A 16,739-nucleotide genomic window follows, 5' to 3' on the forward strand; every position below is an offset into this window, starting at 1 on the left:
CCTGTGGCGAGCGGTGAGTTTTAAATTGGTAAGCTACGAAAATTCTGATATAATGTCCATAGCGGTAGTATGGCATATAAAAAACAAGTCTATTTCATATTTGATAAATAATCCCTAATAAATTACTAATAGTTTCAGTAAAAATATTTTCTAGCACAAACATTTTATTTAAAAAATACAATTTAAAAAACATAATTGTAAAAAAATAAATTAGATTCCAATTTTTTAAATATAGCTTGATTAGAATGACAGTTGTAACCAAAAGTGACGACATAACTTTGGAGTAACGTCTAAAGAATGATTTATATTGACACACGAAAAATCATTCGTATCTAGCATGTTAATTTTTTTAAATACAATGCTTGACATATAAATCAACATAATTATATAAAATCAGCTTTAAAACTTTAAAAAACCAAACTTAACCTAATTATTAACGACGTTCTTATCAGGTTACATCATTTTGCAAAAATGTCAGAGATGGGACAAATTGATCAATGTAAATCGATCGAATAAAAAAATAATTTATTTGATGTTGTTCATGAAAACAAGAATAAATATATATTTTTTTGGTGAACAAACACATAATAATAGGCTTGTTTTTGCGTTTTTGAATCAATTTTCGGAAACAATGTTTCATGTTTGCATGAAAAAACTGATAAAATCGATTTGAACGGTACATGGTCAATGGTCAGTGATCGGTAAGTACCCATCACTAGTGACATTAGTTTGGCAGCTGTCATTTTAATAAAGCTATATTTTAAGGACTATAGCATGTGATTGCCAGCATAGATGTTTATGCAATGGTACGCCCTTGAGGTGATTTCAACAAAAATGGCGCTATATAAATTATCCAAACATTATTATTATTATTATTACGCCTGGAGGGTGCGACAGACTTTTTTAGGCTGGTGATAATTTTGTTTGTTTTGATTCACCAGGTTTGGGTGACGCGTGGGGTGCTTCGCCCCCTCCGCGAGGCCCTCGGGACCTGGCCATCCGAGAGCTGGGCTCCCACCTGCTGCAGACCCTGGACGGGTTCATCTTCGTGGTGGCTCCGGACGGGAAGATCATGTACATATCCGAAACTGCCAGCGTCCACTTGGGACTCAGCCAGGTACAGAAAGAGGGAGGGATTTCTTATCTTTTGACTTAAGATATATCTAAAGGGTTTACATTTATTGTATCGGAGACGGACACCATTTTTGAGAAGGAAATATGAAATTCTAACCCTTTAAAGGTCTTCTGATCACTTCACAAAAGTCAACAAATTAATTATTATTTTATTTTTATTTAATTTCATGTGAAAGCCAACAGACATTTTTTCATAGAATTAAGAGCAGTCCAGAAATCGCATACGAGCATTAAACAGAAGGCGACTAAACTACCCTTTTTTACGTTTTGACGCATTAGTTTCTTTGTAGACGTCGCTCAGTAGGCAACTCCTGATTTGAATTCAACTATGCCGTGTTGTGTCCTTTTAAAGTGTAGAAATACTGCTAGAATCTTAAAGAATCAGGATGGGATCACATTTCATGTGTAATAAGCAAATGAATGTGTGAGTAGCAAATACATTACTTAAAAATTGAATTATTTTTCCATCTGTCAGATTGTCGAAGAACATAAAATGGACATTTCGTTAGCGTTGCCAGGGTAGAACATTTTTTAACCCTACTTTGCTCATCTAATGAGAGAACTAATGAAAATTGGACCTCGGATTAAAAAACTCTGTGGTGGACATTTGACCGACATAATCTTCAAAACATCAAATATTATTTGACATGATATAAAAATATCCGTTTTATGTAAAATAAAATTTATTTTAAATTTTAAGTTCAAAGTTCATCAATTCAATTACTCTTATTAAATGACCCTTTACTTATCTACTCTGTTGTGTCAATCAATATTTCCGCGTGCACAATAAAATTTTAGAGAAAATAACAGATTGCTTTTATTTACCTTACATTTGTGTTATGATTTTTTTTTCCACTGTGCAACACTACGCGGCGACATCATGAATGCGCGCGGTGAAAGTGGGGCATAGTGGGGGAATTTTTTGACGCAGTCCGATGTATTCAAATATGATTCTACGCCCCTTTTGGACTATTCTTAATTCTATGATTCAGAGTCAACCGTCTAAAATTGCAATACGATATCAATTTTGATTGTATAGATTCAATTCGGGTAGTGTTTTTTTAGTGATGCGAATTCTAATTGACATATGTAAAGTAAAGAATTCTAAGAGTGCGCACAGATCGAAGAGTAAATAATATACTTCTGTTTTTGTATAAATTCATAGATTTTTATAATGAAGATACCAGCCTCGAAGATATCGCGAAACCGGTCGCTGGTTATTCCAAATTTTCGGGTTAAATATCACTTGTCTTATTTCTATAATAAATTTCTATGAACTGAACACTATCGGTCTCACAACGCTGCAGGAACGGCGGAATAGGGGTGACCTGATAGAGACATACAAAATACTCTACAGTCACTATAGCTGCCAAAATTTAGATCCTATGTTCAAGCTTGTACAAGATACTTGACTTCGAGGCCACAGTCTCAGGCTAGAGAAAACCAGATTCGATCTGAATTCTCCGAAATATCCCCTGAGCAATAGGGTTGTTGATGGTTGGAATAAGTTGCTACAAGAGCTGGTCTCAGCATGTCATCATCAGTGGCGGTAAGACCGTTGTGGGCCCTGGCTATGTCTCCATTCCTCCCTCCAGTTCGCCAGACCAATTGCTTCAATGTCTCTTTCCACATTATCCAACCATCTTAATTTTGATCTACCTCTGCTTCGTCTGCCTTCCAGAATGGTATAAATAATCTCTTTTGGGGTACGGTTATCATTCATTCCGTGCACATGGCCCAACCATTGTGAGCTTCTTATTTTGATGAATTGTGCAATGTTGGGTTCGCCATACAGTGCCTCTAATTCATGATTAAACTGTTTCCTCCACACTCCATTTTAGTTAACAGCACCAAATATCTTCCTTAATATTTTTCTTTCAAATACTAATACCATGTTTTCATCTCTTTTGGTCCATAACCCAGCATTTGGCACCATATGCAATGACCGGTCTGAGGAGAGTTTTGTAAATAATGGTCTGAGTTTTTCTAAAAAAGGTTGAAGAGCGCCGACAACTAACTTTCGTTAAAATAGATTTAGGCATATCAGCTTTAAGCTGCTCGCTTAAAATAAAAAACTTCACCCTGAATTTTCACTAACAAACTTGAATGAAATAGCAAAGTACCTACTCTTAGCACTTAGCAAATCGCAATAAAAATTCAGCAGATTAAAAAAATATATTGCAGGTGGAGCTGACTGGCAACTCCATATACGAGTACATCCACCCCGCGGACCACGAAGAGATGGCGGCTGTTCTCACGGCCGGCCCGGCGACGTGTCCCGGCCCGGCCTCCCGCGCGGACCTGGAGTGCGAGAGGGCTTTCTTCATCAGGATGAAGTGCGTCCTGGCCAAGAGGAATGCTGGACTGACCACTTCGGGATACAAGGTACGAGGAAATTGGGTTAATTTATTGCGTTTAAATTTATTGTAATAGAGGGAAAACATTTTTGAGAAGGGCATATGGGAGTCTAGGCATTCACAGGGCTTATGATCTATCATTGGCTGGTTTAACTGGCCATTTTACACATTGTGTAACATTCACCATTCTGCCTATGGTTTAAACGTCCACATTTCCTCAACTCTTTCATCTGTTGACTTTTGTGAAGTAAAAGATATAAAAATATACATATATAGTATATATATATATATAGTATAAAAAATTGGAAAATGGTTTTCAGGCGTTGCCTAGTAGGTGAATTGGTTTAGTCGGATGAATCTCACCCACATGATAAAGGTTTCAGCTCTTTTTCTTTACAAAAGTCAACAGATGGAAGAGTGGAGGAAATGTGGATGTTCAAACATAGGCAGAATAGTGAATGTTACACAGTGTGTAAAGTGGCCACTTGAAACAGCCAATGACAGGTCGTAAGCCCTGTAAATACCTAGACTCCCATATTCCCTTCTCGAAAATGTTTTCCCTCCGTTGAAACAAATTTAAATATGAACAACTGCTTAGGGAGAAAATCCTGCCAGTCTGCAAGCATTTGGACATACTCAAAACATTGTTCAATTAATTACGGTAAAAAAAATCGGAGAGACTGTAATACCCTCTCACTTCTGTTCACTGCATTTCGTAGCCCTAACGCTCCGATATACCTACGTGGAAAATTTAAAGAAAATGTACACGGAAAATTTCATTTAGATACTTTCATAAAAACTAGAAAATTGAGTAGAATTATAATATACTGGAAGGCGCGTAGAGTCACGTTTGCATACATCGCACTGTGTCCAAAAGTCTGACATCCCACCTGCGCGCATGCGTAAAGTGGCCGCGTAATGTTACCTAATGACAACAAACAATATTCTCGTAACACAAGTATAAGATAATCTTGGATAATTTAATGTTACGTTTTACCACAAAAAATATTTTAAAAAACAGGTACTTTCATTAGGCAAACGCAAAAAAAACATTAAATAATCATTTAACAATTAAGTCACTCAATAAAATGTATTTTTATACTAATGTTTATTAATAGAAAGCCGGATAAAAAAATCGACCACCCTGGCAATACTAACAAAAAACTGCCGACATGTACAGAAAAATATATAAATATTTTCCGCAGAAGCAGAATTCGGACTTGCATTTGTACAGCTTCTAAATGTGTAAAACAGTGCATGAGATCTCGCTCTATTATAATTATTGGGAACATCCAAACTTGTGTTGGATAAATGGGAATCTAGTTGTGGTAGAGTGGGATTTGAACCTAGAACCTTTAACCCATGAGTCCACAGCAGTACCACAAGACTACAATTCTATTCATTATTTTTATTTTATATTTCACTTTTTCAAACATGATTTAATAAATAAGTCGTATCATTTCATACATGGTCAATATAGTGCAGGCAATTAGTAAAATAAACCAAAGTAGGGAAGAAAAAGCCAAACACTCCTATAGTGGAACGAAAGGCCTGTTGACTGCTACCAACAGGCCGACTTCTCCTGAAGAGTTTCAAGTGGTTTCCTCTCCACATGAGCAAATGCTTAGAAGTTCCTGATTGGCCCACATTAGTATATCCGTGATCCCAATAGTTTAGATAAATTTAAAGAAATTTAATTGCAGAAAAATCCACTTTTGAAATATAAACCTTGTATATTATAATCAAGGTAAATAATAAAGCTACTCCTATATAAAAAAATATATGCAAAAAAAAAAGTTAAATAGTGACGGGTTATAGGTCGCTTCCCTGCGGATACCCAGTACTCAAAGTAAAACGCACGGCCTATACACGGGTCCTGGGAATATGCCCCAAGAGTAGATCGATGTATGGGACTATTATAAACCTAATGTATGTGTGGACACGGGTTCCCGTGCCATTCAACTCCGTCATATTGTATTATGGCACCTACTATACATTGGAAGGTATGAAATTATGTGGACGCGTCGCGCGTCGAATCAGCGCAAAAATCATTTGAAAAGAATTTTGTTGTGAGTTGTCGAGGTTAAAAGTTCAAAACTGAGATTCGTTTACATATCGTGGGCATACAAGAGAAATTGACCAAGTAACAAAATCAAAAGAGACTAGTTTACTTGGGGCTAGTTGACCCAATTATTCAATATGGATTAAGAATATAGGGACTAAGTTTTAAATCTTATACGGATAGAGTCTTGAACTTACAGGTACAAATCTTAAAAATTATCGTACCTGTAAAAATAAAGAATGAGGCAAAAGGCAACAATAAAATATGATTTGATTTTGTTAACGTTTTGCCAATTAACAAACGGTGTCAGTATAAGATAATGACAGATCATTTCCTCGATTGCAATTTTAAACACAAAATAAACCACCAGATCATGACCCGACAAGTATCGGCACAGCAGCTGATGGTACCACGACAGAAAAACTACTATGGTGACAGAACAATGGGTAGTGTAGTACCAAAACTGTACAATTTAATACCAGCTAAAAATCGTGAAGAAAAAAACCTAATTTCATTTTAAAAAAATAGTCAAAAAATTATTAAACAGCAAGTGAAACTTAAGTGTATAAATATATTTTATTCTTCAATTATTATTAAACTATGTACTTGTTTATAAAATTTTAAAAAAATGTAATGTAACCCGCAGACAAGCTTCGGCTTTGCGGGAGCAAATATACAATTATGTATGTTACTTATTTGTTAAAATGAATAAAACTTAAAAAAAAAAAAAACGATGTTCAGGGGAACCATTCTAGTGTTTTTCTAGAGTTCAATTGCTTCTCAAAGATCAGATTTTTCAAGTAGGTAGTTGGTAATTATGCATTACATATACGTCACTTTTAACTTAGATGTGAAGTATAAACGTATTTCAAAAAAAATATCACTTAGTCAATTTTGTCTGAAAAATTTGTCATGAAATTTTGCAGATAATCATTTTTGTTTCATTCATTGAGGGAGGTAGTATTTTATTTTGTAACTATAAATTATGTTTTTGAGATTTTTAAATATTTATTAAGGTTAAATAAATACAGAAATACAAAATAAATCAAAATGAACAAATAATTAAAAAGTGTTACGTAATAATATAAAGAATAAATTCAATCAATTAACTTTTCATAAACAAAACCATATCTGTCAAGATAAGATTATTTTTATTTTCTACTTAAGTACCTTAAATTATATAACTATATAAGGACATTCAATCCAAATAATCTTCACATTCGTTTGAAAATGCCCTAACAAGGCGAAACAATTGTCACGAAATTTTTGTTTTTATATTTGTAAAAATAAAATAAAGTGTTCAGTAGACTGAAATCAATGTTTGATTTCTAATATTATAAGTAAAATTAATATGATTAATACATAATGACATGACATAACATACAACAGAGTTTCTAGGGCTGGCAGTTTTCTGCAAAATGCACATCTTAGGTTGTGTGGTCAGCCAGACTTTGAAAATCTTTAAAACCGATGACAGGTCATAAGCCCTGTAAATGCCTAGACTTCCATATTCCCTTCTCAAATTTTTTTCCCTCTCTGTTGAAATAAATTTAAATATGAACAACTCCCTACGGAGGAAATCCAGCCAGTCTGCAAGCATTTGGACATAATCAAACATCTTTAAAACCGATCAAATACATAATTGAATATATTTTTTGTATTCTAAAAAAACGGATGCATGCATTATTCATCATTTGTCAAAGTAAAACACATTCCTACTGTTGTGTTGATTTGATTATTCACTCTTTTCACAAAAATGATATTTTCTCAGTTTCACTTTTCTATCGAGGCAATGTCATCGGCCCGGCCCATCTTTTCTGTGGCCTTCCAACACTTCTTTTGTTCGCCAATGGTCTCCACTTTACTTTTCTGGGTGTCCTGCCATCATTTTGCCTCGCCAAGTGCCCTGCCAACTGCCATTTTAATTTTGCTGCACAATCCATGATGTCCACGACTCCGGTGCGGCCCCTTATTTCTTCATTTCTTATTCTGTCTCTTAGACATACATTGAGCATCTGTTTTTCCATGGATCGTTGCGTGCATTTTAGTTTTTGGCTACTTTTCTGTGTTACAGACGTGGTTTCTAGTCCTTTGACGTGCACTAAGATTGATCAGAAAAAAGGAAAAAAAATGCCATTGTTTCACTGGTTGCCATGATAAGGTTTAAAACGGCTTAAGGGTATGTGGAGTGCTTTCAGTGCAATATTTCTTTGTACTGTACTGAACGGGTGGATAAGCCAGAAAACTTTACACTTTCGCCGCGCGCATTCGTGATGTCACCGCGTAATGTTGCACGATGGGAAAAATATAATTATAACACAAAGGTGAGGTAAAAAAAAGCAATCTGTTAATTTCTCAAAAATTTTATTGTGCACGCGGAAATATTGATTGACACAACAGAGTGGATAAGAAAGGGGTCATTCAATAAGAGTAATTGAATAAATGAACTTTAAACTTAAAATATTTAAAAAAATATATTTTACATAAAACGGATATTTTTATATCATGTTAAATAATTTTTGATGTTTTGAAGATAATGTCGGTCAAATGTCCAGAACAGAGTTGTTTAATCCGAGACCCAATTTTTATTAATTCTCTCATTAGACGAGCAAAGTAGGGTAAAAAAAAATACTACTCTGGCAACACTAACGAAATGTTCATTTTGTTTCTTCGAAAATCTGACAGATTGAAAAATAATTCAATTTTTAAGTAATGCATTTGCTACAAACACATTAATTTGCTAATTACACATGAAATGTGATTCCATCCTGTTTCTTTAAGATCCTAGCAGTATTTCTACACTTTAAAAGAACACAACACTGCATAGTTGAATTCAAATCAGGAGTTGCGTACTGAGCGACGTCTACAAAGAAACTAATGGGTCGAAACGTAAACATACTAATTTATGAGTAGTTTAGTCGCCTTCTGTTTGATGTGCGTATGCGGTTTCTGGACTATTCTGAATTCTATGGAAGTGAACGACGATGCAGGATTACTGAAACGTGTTATAACAGGTGACGAAACATGGGTTTACGGATATGACGTCGAAACTAAGGCTCAATCGTCCCAGTGGTGGCATTTTGGATCGCCAAGACGAAAATCGCCGAGCACGCCAAACACTTCTAACCTTATCGGCTGCTAAACGAACGTCGCCACCATAGAATTAAGAATAGTCCAGAAACCGCATACGCACATCAAACAGAAGGCGACTAAACTACTCATAAATGAGTAGGTTTACGTTTTGACCTATTAGTTTCTATGTAGATGTCGCTCAGTACGCAAATCCTGATTTGAATTCAATTATGCCGTGTTGTATCCTTTTAAACTGTTAAAATATTGCTAGAAATAGGACGCAATCACATTTCTTGTGTAATTAGCAAATGAATGTGTACGTAGCAAATGCACTACTTAAAAATTGAATTATTTTGCAATCTGTTAGATTGTCGAAGAAACAAAATGGAAATTTCGTTAGTGTTGCCAGGGCAGTAATTTTTTTTACCATACTTTGCTCATCTAATAAAAGAACTAATGAAAATTAGACCTCGGATTAAACAACGCTGTGGGGGACATTTGAACGACCATTATCTTTGAACCATCAAATATTATTTAACGTGATATAAAAATATCCGTTGTATGTAAAATAAAATTTGTTTTATATTTTAAGTTCAAAGTTCATCAATTGAATTACTCTTATTAAATGCCTCATTGCTTATCTACTTTGTTGGTCAAGCAATATTTCCGCGTGCCCAATAAAATTTTAAAGAAATTAACAGATTGCTTTTTTTTTTTACCTTACATTTGTGTTATGATTATATTTTTTCCCATCGTACAACATAACGGGGCGATATCACGAATGCGCGCGGTGAAAGTGGGGCATAGTGGGGGAATTATTGGACACAGTCCGATGCATTCAAATATGATTCTACGCTCCTTCTGTTCTACTATTCTCCTTCTACTATTTTTAATTCTATGGTCATCAAATTAAAAAAAAAACGATCGGACTCTTCAAACCCCCCGGAATTGAAAATTTTCCGTTATTTTCTGAACAAAGAAAGTGTAAGAAAACAGTTTTTATATTCAATTACCCGTAGCCTGAACTTCAGCGTTGATTTTGAACTAAATTATGCACTGTTATGACCGGGGTTAATTGTAACAGCACGGGTGAGAATGCGATGAATATTTTCAATCCCTAGGTACTAATCAACCCCTCAGACACAAAGGAAAATGCACAAAACTGCAGCAAATTGGGTGATAGAATGCACTTTGCAATTGCATAACTCGCTTCTTATGAATGCATTGCTTGAAAGTTCGTGTTCTGGCATAATATAGGATTTGTGTTGAGAAGCACTCTCTAGGTAATCGTGGCCAATAGATGCAAATTAATTGCTAGGCATACGGCAGGGGCGAATCTTTCAAATAAGCGATTATCCACAGCTCACTATTACATTTGACTTTAGATAATATTATTTTATAATAACTAATGTTGATGGGATAATAAATAAAATCATCATCATTCCCTTTCCGCACCTAATGATGAATAGAAAAACACCCAATTACACCTTCACCAAAGTTGTTGCACAAAAATATAAAACCGACACATGTATTTTCATAAGCACATGCATTGATTAGGACAAACATGCACTGATTAAATTATCAATGTTAAATGTTGTTTGAGAAATAGTTGAAAAAAGGTGGAGGGGATGGAGGGAGGGGGTGAGCTTAAAAGGTTTAGGGTGACTATTACAGAGGAACATCGTATAACTGACTATATTGAAAGGTTGTTTGATTATTGATCAAAGTAACATTATTTTTTAAAGCTTTCCTAATGTGAAATATTTCCATATTATTTACTTTTAACCCTTTATTATTTGTATGTAAGATTTTAACTCCTGTGTTTTTATTAAAGTCATGATTTAAATTGATTAGGTGATTTGCGAATTCGAAGAATTGTTCTTGTGAAGACACCTCATAAGTTCTTTAACACGAATATCAAAATTTCTTGAGGTTCTTCCAACGTAAACTGAAGGACAAGAATTGCATTTTTATTGGTAAACACCTGAAATATTTAATAAACTCTTTTTATCTTATTATTACCAATATTGTTATTTGTATAAAAAGCGGGTTTGATATTATTTGGTAAAAATTTAAATACATTTGTGGATATAGTATTCACATAAAGAATTCTTCTTCATTATAAATATTATAATTTCTGTTGACAGGATATAAACATTGTTTGATTCATTTAGTTTTCTATTTAAAATAGTATTTATTAACAATGTTTGACAATCTCCAAATGCTTGCAGACTGGCTGGATTTCCTCCCTAGGGAGTTGTTCATATTTGAATTTATTTCAACAGAGAAAAAAAACATTTTTGAGAAGGGAATATGGAAGTCTAGGCATTTACAGGGCTTATGACCTGTCATTGGCTGGTTTAAGTGGCCACTTTACACACTGTGTAACATTCACCATTCTGCCCATGTTTGAACATCCTCATTTCCTCAACTCTTCCATCTGTTGATTTTTGTGAAGTGAAAGAGTTGAAACCTTTATCACGTGGGTGAGATTCATCCGGCTGAACCAAATCACTTACTAGGCAACGCATGAAAACGATTTTCCATTTTTTATACTTCTTCTTTTACCAGGTAGTAATTCAACAATGTTTGATTATATCCAAATGCTTGCAGACTGGCTGGATATCCTCCCTAGGGAGTTGTTCATATTTAAATCTATTTCAACACAGAAGGAAAATATTTTTGAGAAGGGAATATGGAAGTCTGGGCATTCACATGGCTTATGACCTGTCATTGGCTGGTTTAAGTGGCCACTTTATACACTGTTCTCAGCTCTTTTACTTCACAATAATCAACAGATGGAAGAGTTGAGGAAATGTGGATGTTCAAACATGGGCAGAATGGTGAATGTTTTACAGAGTGTTAAGTGGCAACTTAAACCAGCCAATGACAGGTCATAAGCCCTGTGAATGCCTAGACTTCCATATTCCCTTCTCAAAAATGTTTTCCTTCTCTGTTGAAATAAATTTGAGTATTTATTAAATCAATTGTACTTTCATTCCATTTTTAATAGCAATTTTATTACTTTGTTTACTTATAAAAGTTATAACTTTTTAGGTTATCCACTGTTCGGGGTACCTCAAGGCGCGCCACCAGGCCGGGGGTGTCCGCCTTTTAGGGCTGGTTGCGGTGGGCCACTCGCTTCCTCCCTCCGCTGTCACAGAGCTGAAGATGCACCATAACATGTTCATGTTCCGCGCCAGCCTGGACTTGAAGATTATATTTCTGGACGCCAGGTGAATACTACACTCTTTCTTTTTCTCTTGCCAGATCCGCTCCTGAGTGGAGCATGTGGCCATCACCGGACGCCTGCAGGAGACTATCGCTAGCCAGCACTTTTGCATCCTCCCAACTCACGTTCTTTTCACCCTTTTTAATTAAAAAAATAAAATAATTAAGATTGTCATGGTATCTACATAGAATTAAGAATAGTCCTGATACAGCATAAGAGCATCAAACAGAAGGCGACTAAACTACTCATAAATGAGTAGCGTTACGTTTTGCCCCATTAGTTTCTTTGTAGACGTCGCTCAGTACGCAACTCCTGATTTGAATTCAACAATGCCGTATTGTGTCCTTTAAAAGTGTAAAAATACTGCTACGATCTGGAATAAACATAATGGGATCACATTTCATGTATAATTAACAAATGAATTTGTAAGTAGCAAATACATAACTTAAAAATGGAATAATTTTGCCATTTGTCAAATTGTCAAAGAAAATAAAATGGACATTTCGTTAGTGTTGCCAGGGTAGTAAATTTTTTTACCCTACTTTGCTCAACTAATGAGAGAATTAATGAAAATTGAACCTAGGATTGAACAACGCCGTGGTGGACATTTGACCGACATTATCTTTAAAACATCAAATATTGTTTCTTCTTATTTTCCACATCCGCTCCTAAGTGGAGCATGTGGACATCACCAGTTGTCTCCAGGAGACCCTATCGCCAGCCAGCATTTTTGCCTCTTCCCACGTCAATCCAGCGCCCCTTAATTCCGCCCGGAAAGCTAGTAATATTAACATTTTACAACAGAGATGAAGAACATTTCAGTCCTTGTCTACAAAAATTTTAACAAACTCAAAATATTTTTGATAAATCTACCTGGTCCATGAATAAGTATAGAAATTGAAAAAATAAAGTTTTTAGGCGTCGCCTAGTATGTAGGTGAAATAATTCAATTACACGAATCTCACCCGCATATATAAAGGTTTCAGATCTATAACTTCACAAACATCAACAGGTGAAAGAATTGAAGGGATATAGATGTTCAAATATTAGATATCGCAATAGGGATCTGATACAAAGAGGGGTCAACACTGTTCTGGCATCGAGACAACACTATTACGTTGGCAAGAAGGTCCATAACTTTTTGCCAGAATCGTAGAAAAGCGGGAGTTGTTGACTTCGCTCTTTCATGACATTGGTCGTAAGGAGTCAGAAAGGCTGATGCATGCCGTGGATTGGAGATGCTTACTGGATGTTGAAAATAAAACATGAAAATAAAGAATAATTATAAAACATATATTTACAAATGGCAATCATGAAGTTTCGCAATATATTAAATAAATTTTCTATGTTTTATGAATTTATGAATGTGTATGCGCATGTGTGTATGTACATGTGTATGTATGTATGTATGTTTGTATATGTTTATGTGTGTATATATATATATAAATATACAGGGTGTTCTTTAAACCCCACATCCGAAACCACGATGATCAGTATGAGCAAGAAGACATATTGGCAAATTAAAATTAATTTTTAGAACGAATACTTTTTTTAAAAATAAAATATCTAAAAAAACAAATGGCTACTAACTTCTGCGAAGAGAAACGAGGTGGGGGGAAGGGGGAGTCAGACACACCGTTAACCACGCGGCCGCGCCCCCCTCGCTTCTCCCCTGGAGAAGTAAGCAACCATTTGTTCTTTTTAATATTTTATATTTACAAATTTTCTTCGTTCTAATTTTTTTTTAAATATGCCAATATGTCTTCTTGCCCATACTGATCATCGTGGTTTCGGATGTGACAGGATTTAAAGAACACCATGTATATGTGTATGTATGTATATATGTATGTGTGTATCAAAATGTGTATACGAGTAAGTTTATATTTTATTAGTCTGTGCTTTCAATTAACTTGTAAACCATTATCATGTGTTGACGTGCAAAATTGCCTAACTTGGAATGGCGTATGTACCCTTGTTAGCTGGGCAACGTGAACATAAAATTGTATTTATGATAAAATGTATAAATAAATAAATGAAATATGGGCAGAATAGTGAATGTTACACAGAGTGTATAGTGGCCACTTAAACCAGCCAATGACAGGTCATAAGCCCCGTAGATATAGACTTCTATATTACCTTATCTGAAATGTTCTTCATGTCTGTTGTAATATGTTGGCTAAACTAATATTTGAGCTCATTTGCATAATACGTGTTAATTCACAAGCATACAAATACATATGTAAATGTTACGTTACATTATACACGAGAGTAAATAAAAAAAAAGTAAATCAAAGCCAACGGCGAACAGTTCAGCTTTCAATGCTAAAGGCCAAAGGAATTTATTATATAATGGTAAACTGATTCCTAACCTCAATTCGCCTCGGCCAGCTGTTGCCAGACTCACCGACGCGACGGTGTCGAATATCTCGCCTCGCCATTGTTTGAGTTTTTATTTCGTATTGGCAACACTTTTCTTTCAAACGTCAAAATTCAAAATAAAAAGGCGCGAATCGCGTCGGTCGCATTCAAGTTAGTTAAAAATGAATCCTTTACAGCCCGGAGCATGTAACCCTTGTGTGATGTGACATGAGTTCACAGCATAATATACAAAACAAAAAAAAACAAAACAAACTATCACGCCGTTTCTCCGTAAGGGTAGGCAGAGAGGATAGAACACCGTCGCAATCGCGGTTTTTTAGTACGAAATAAAGCTTGCAGATTACAAATATTATTTGAAGATTCTGGTATCAGAGATCATTTCTGGACATGATTTCCGAAGGACTATTTTTCTTTGAAATGATACAACAACAACAACAAACCATCACCCCGTTTCCACGTAAGAGTAGGCAGAGAGGATAGAATGCCACAAAACTCTATCTTTGCATACATACCCCGCTGCCTCTACATTAATACATCTTCTCACGCACGCACGCCGATTATTCCTAATTTTGATACGTCCATCTTCAAGTATTTGATGGACTCGGTCGTGCCATGTCTTTCTCGGTCTTCCTTGTTTTCTGCATTCATCAAAATTCGCCGTTCTCTCTCTGTCCATTCGTTCTACATGTCCAAACCATCGCAGCACCCCTTTCTTGATTCTGTCGATATACATGTTTCAGCCTTACACAGTTCACGAATCTCGACTTTTGTGCACCGATCATACATAGTTTACACATTCGCCTGAGGGATCGCATTTTTACAGCATTTATCCTACTTGCATCATCATTTTTTCAATTCCATACTTGGATTCCATACATTAGAGTTGGCACTAGAACTCCATTGTGAACTGCTAGTTTAGCCTCCTGTGACAAACATTTGTTTGCCACATCATATTAATTATTATAATTATTACTCTGGATTAATATTAAAGCGTTTTTTTGGAAAATCACCTCGAAGGCGCTGTATAATAAGTATCTCACCACGCCTTGCGGCTACAAAGCACATAGACAGCTGAAAATTTTCTTTTTCGGTTTAAATATGTGAAACGGATTCACAAAAAAATAACTGTTATTTCAAAATCAATATGGGGATAGTGGAAAAATGTTTTCATACATAACTTTTAAAATAAAATTGTAAAAAAATATGTCTCTTCAAAAACGCGCTTAAAAGAGGAAGTTCAGTGTCTTTTTTTATTTGTTAAAAGACTTTTAAACTTAAATTATTATTATTATTTTTTTTTTATATCAGCGCTATGATTTTTTTTACACACTCCGCGTGTGACGCCAAAGGTTCTTCTCGGTCAGTTCTTCCGATTGGTTCTATTACGGTGAGCGAACCGGATATCCTTCACAGCTCTCGTGTCATTAGTTGGATCATATGAACCAGTTTCGTTCAAAGTAGTTCGTTTTAATTATGTTTTTTCATTGTGACGTCAAGATTCGTGCCGATGTTATTTTTTTATTAAAACGGTCACAAACAAAGTTCAAAATTTAACCGAATAGTGACGTATTAAGGGCGCGGCCATGTAATGGACCGTTTTCTTGGGAAATAAAAATTATAAATTTAAAAAGCCCTCTGTGACCTACTGACAGCTCGATATATAAGTACAAAATTTAAGCGCAAAAAAATACGGTTGCTATTTACACACGGACGCTAGATTAGCATTTACACTGGCTACGTTTTCCACAGAGGGTGGAATACACGTTTCATTGCATGTTTCATTGTACTTATTGTAAAATGTTTCCCTCGGCACGGGACTCCCCAGAAACATTAGTCTGTATGAAAAAAATAAAACATTGTAAAAGTATAAATAAATAAATAAATATTAAATTTACTTATAATATACACTCTACAAGGGTATTGAAATGAGTCCTTGATGGATTGTTGTACCAGCAATATGTTATGGTCGAATTTTATGGTCCTCGTAAAAATTTACTCATATCGAGAAATGAACAGCTGCTTCACATATCGAGAACAGAAATCTGGACTTACAATCGATACGAAATGATGAAGTATCGTCATCATTCCATGTCCACTCCCCAGTTGGAGCAAATGGTGTCCACATGGAGCCCCCAGGCATCTCTGTCAGCTGCCGGCTCCTGCGCATCCTCCGAAGTCAGGTTCGCGTCCCGTACTTTTGACACGAACTGTCGACAAACAGTAAAGAGCGGACGTCCAGTAGCTCAATCACAAATAACTATCGACGTGCTAATAAGCGACGTGATAACAATTTCTCACCATAGTTGTTTATCGTATTCGCGAACACAATGGAACATCCGTAAACAATTAATATTTAATGTCAAAATATTTACGTTTTACGACATATAGTCTCGGGTTCGATTCCCGACATGGTTGATATGAAATATTAATTTAAAAGGGTGTTTTCACACTAGAATATATCATGGAGTTGAAACAGTGTTTGATTTATTTAGTTTTTTATTGC

At 35.3% G+C, this 16,739-nt stretch overlaps 1 protein-coding gene across 2 annotated transcripts in view; it reads left to right on the forward strand.

Annotated features, from left to right (window-relative positions):
- The window catches only part of sim (bHLH transcription factor single-minded), a 42,286-nt gene that overhangs the window by 13,894 nt on the left and 11,653 nt on the right, over nucleotides 1–16,739 (forward strand). The window contains exons 3-5 of one of the 2 annotated variants that reach the window (XM_088231804.1): nucleotides 942–1,117; nucleotides 3,319–3,519; nucleotides 11,683–12,016. In XM_088231804.1, the coding sequence (XP_088087930.1) occupies nucleotides 942–1,117; nucleotides 3,319–3,519; nucleotides 11,683–11,865 (560 nt within the window). In that variant the 3' untranslated portion in view covers nucleotides 11,866–12,016. Of the gene's footprint in view, nucleotides 1–941; nucleotides 1,118–3,318; nucleotides 3,520–11,682; nucleotides 12,017–16,739 lie in introns of those variants that run through there. The other variant, XM_088231803.1, reaches the window with a different exon arrangement.

Source organism: Micrasema longulum, unplaced genomic scaffold (assembly GCF_059751315.1).
Source record: "Micrasema longulum isolate JH-2025_06_02 unplaced genomic scaffold, ASM5975131v1 h1tg000920l, whole genome shotgun sequence".
NCBI lineage: Eukaryota > Metazoa > Arthropoda > Insecta > Trichoptera > Brachycentridae > Micrasema > Micrasema longulum.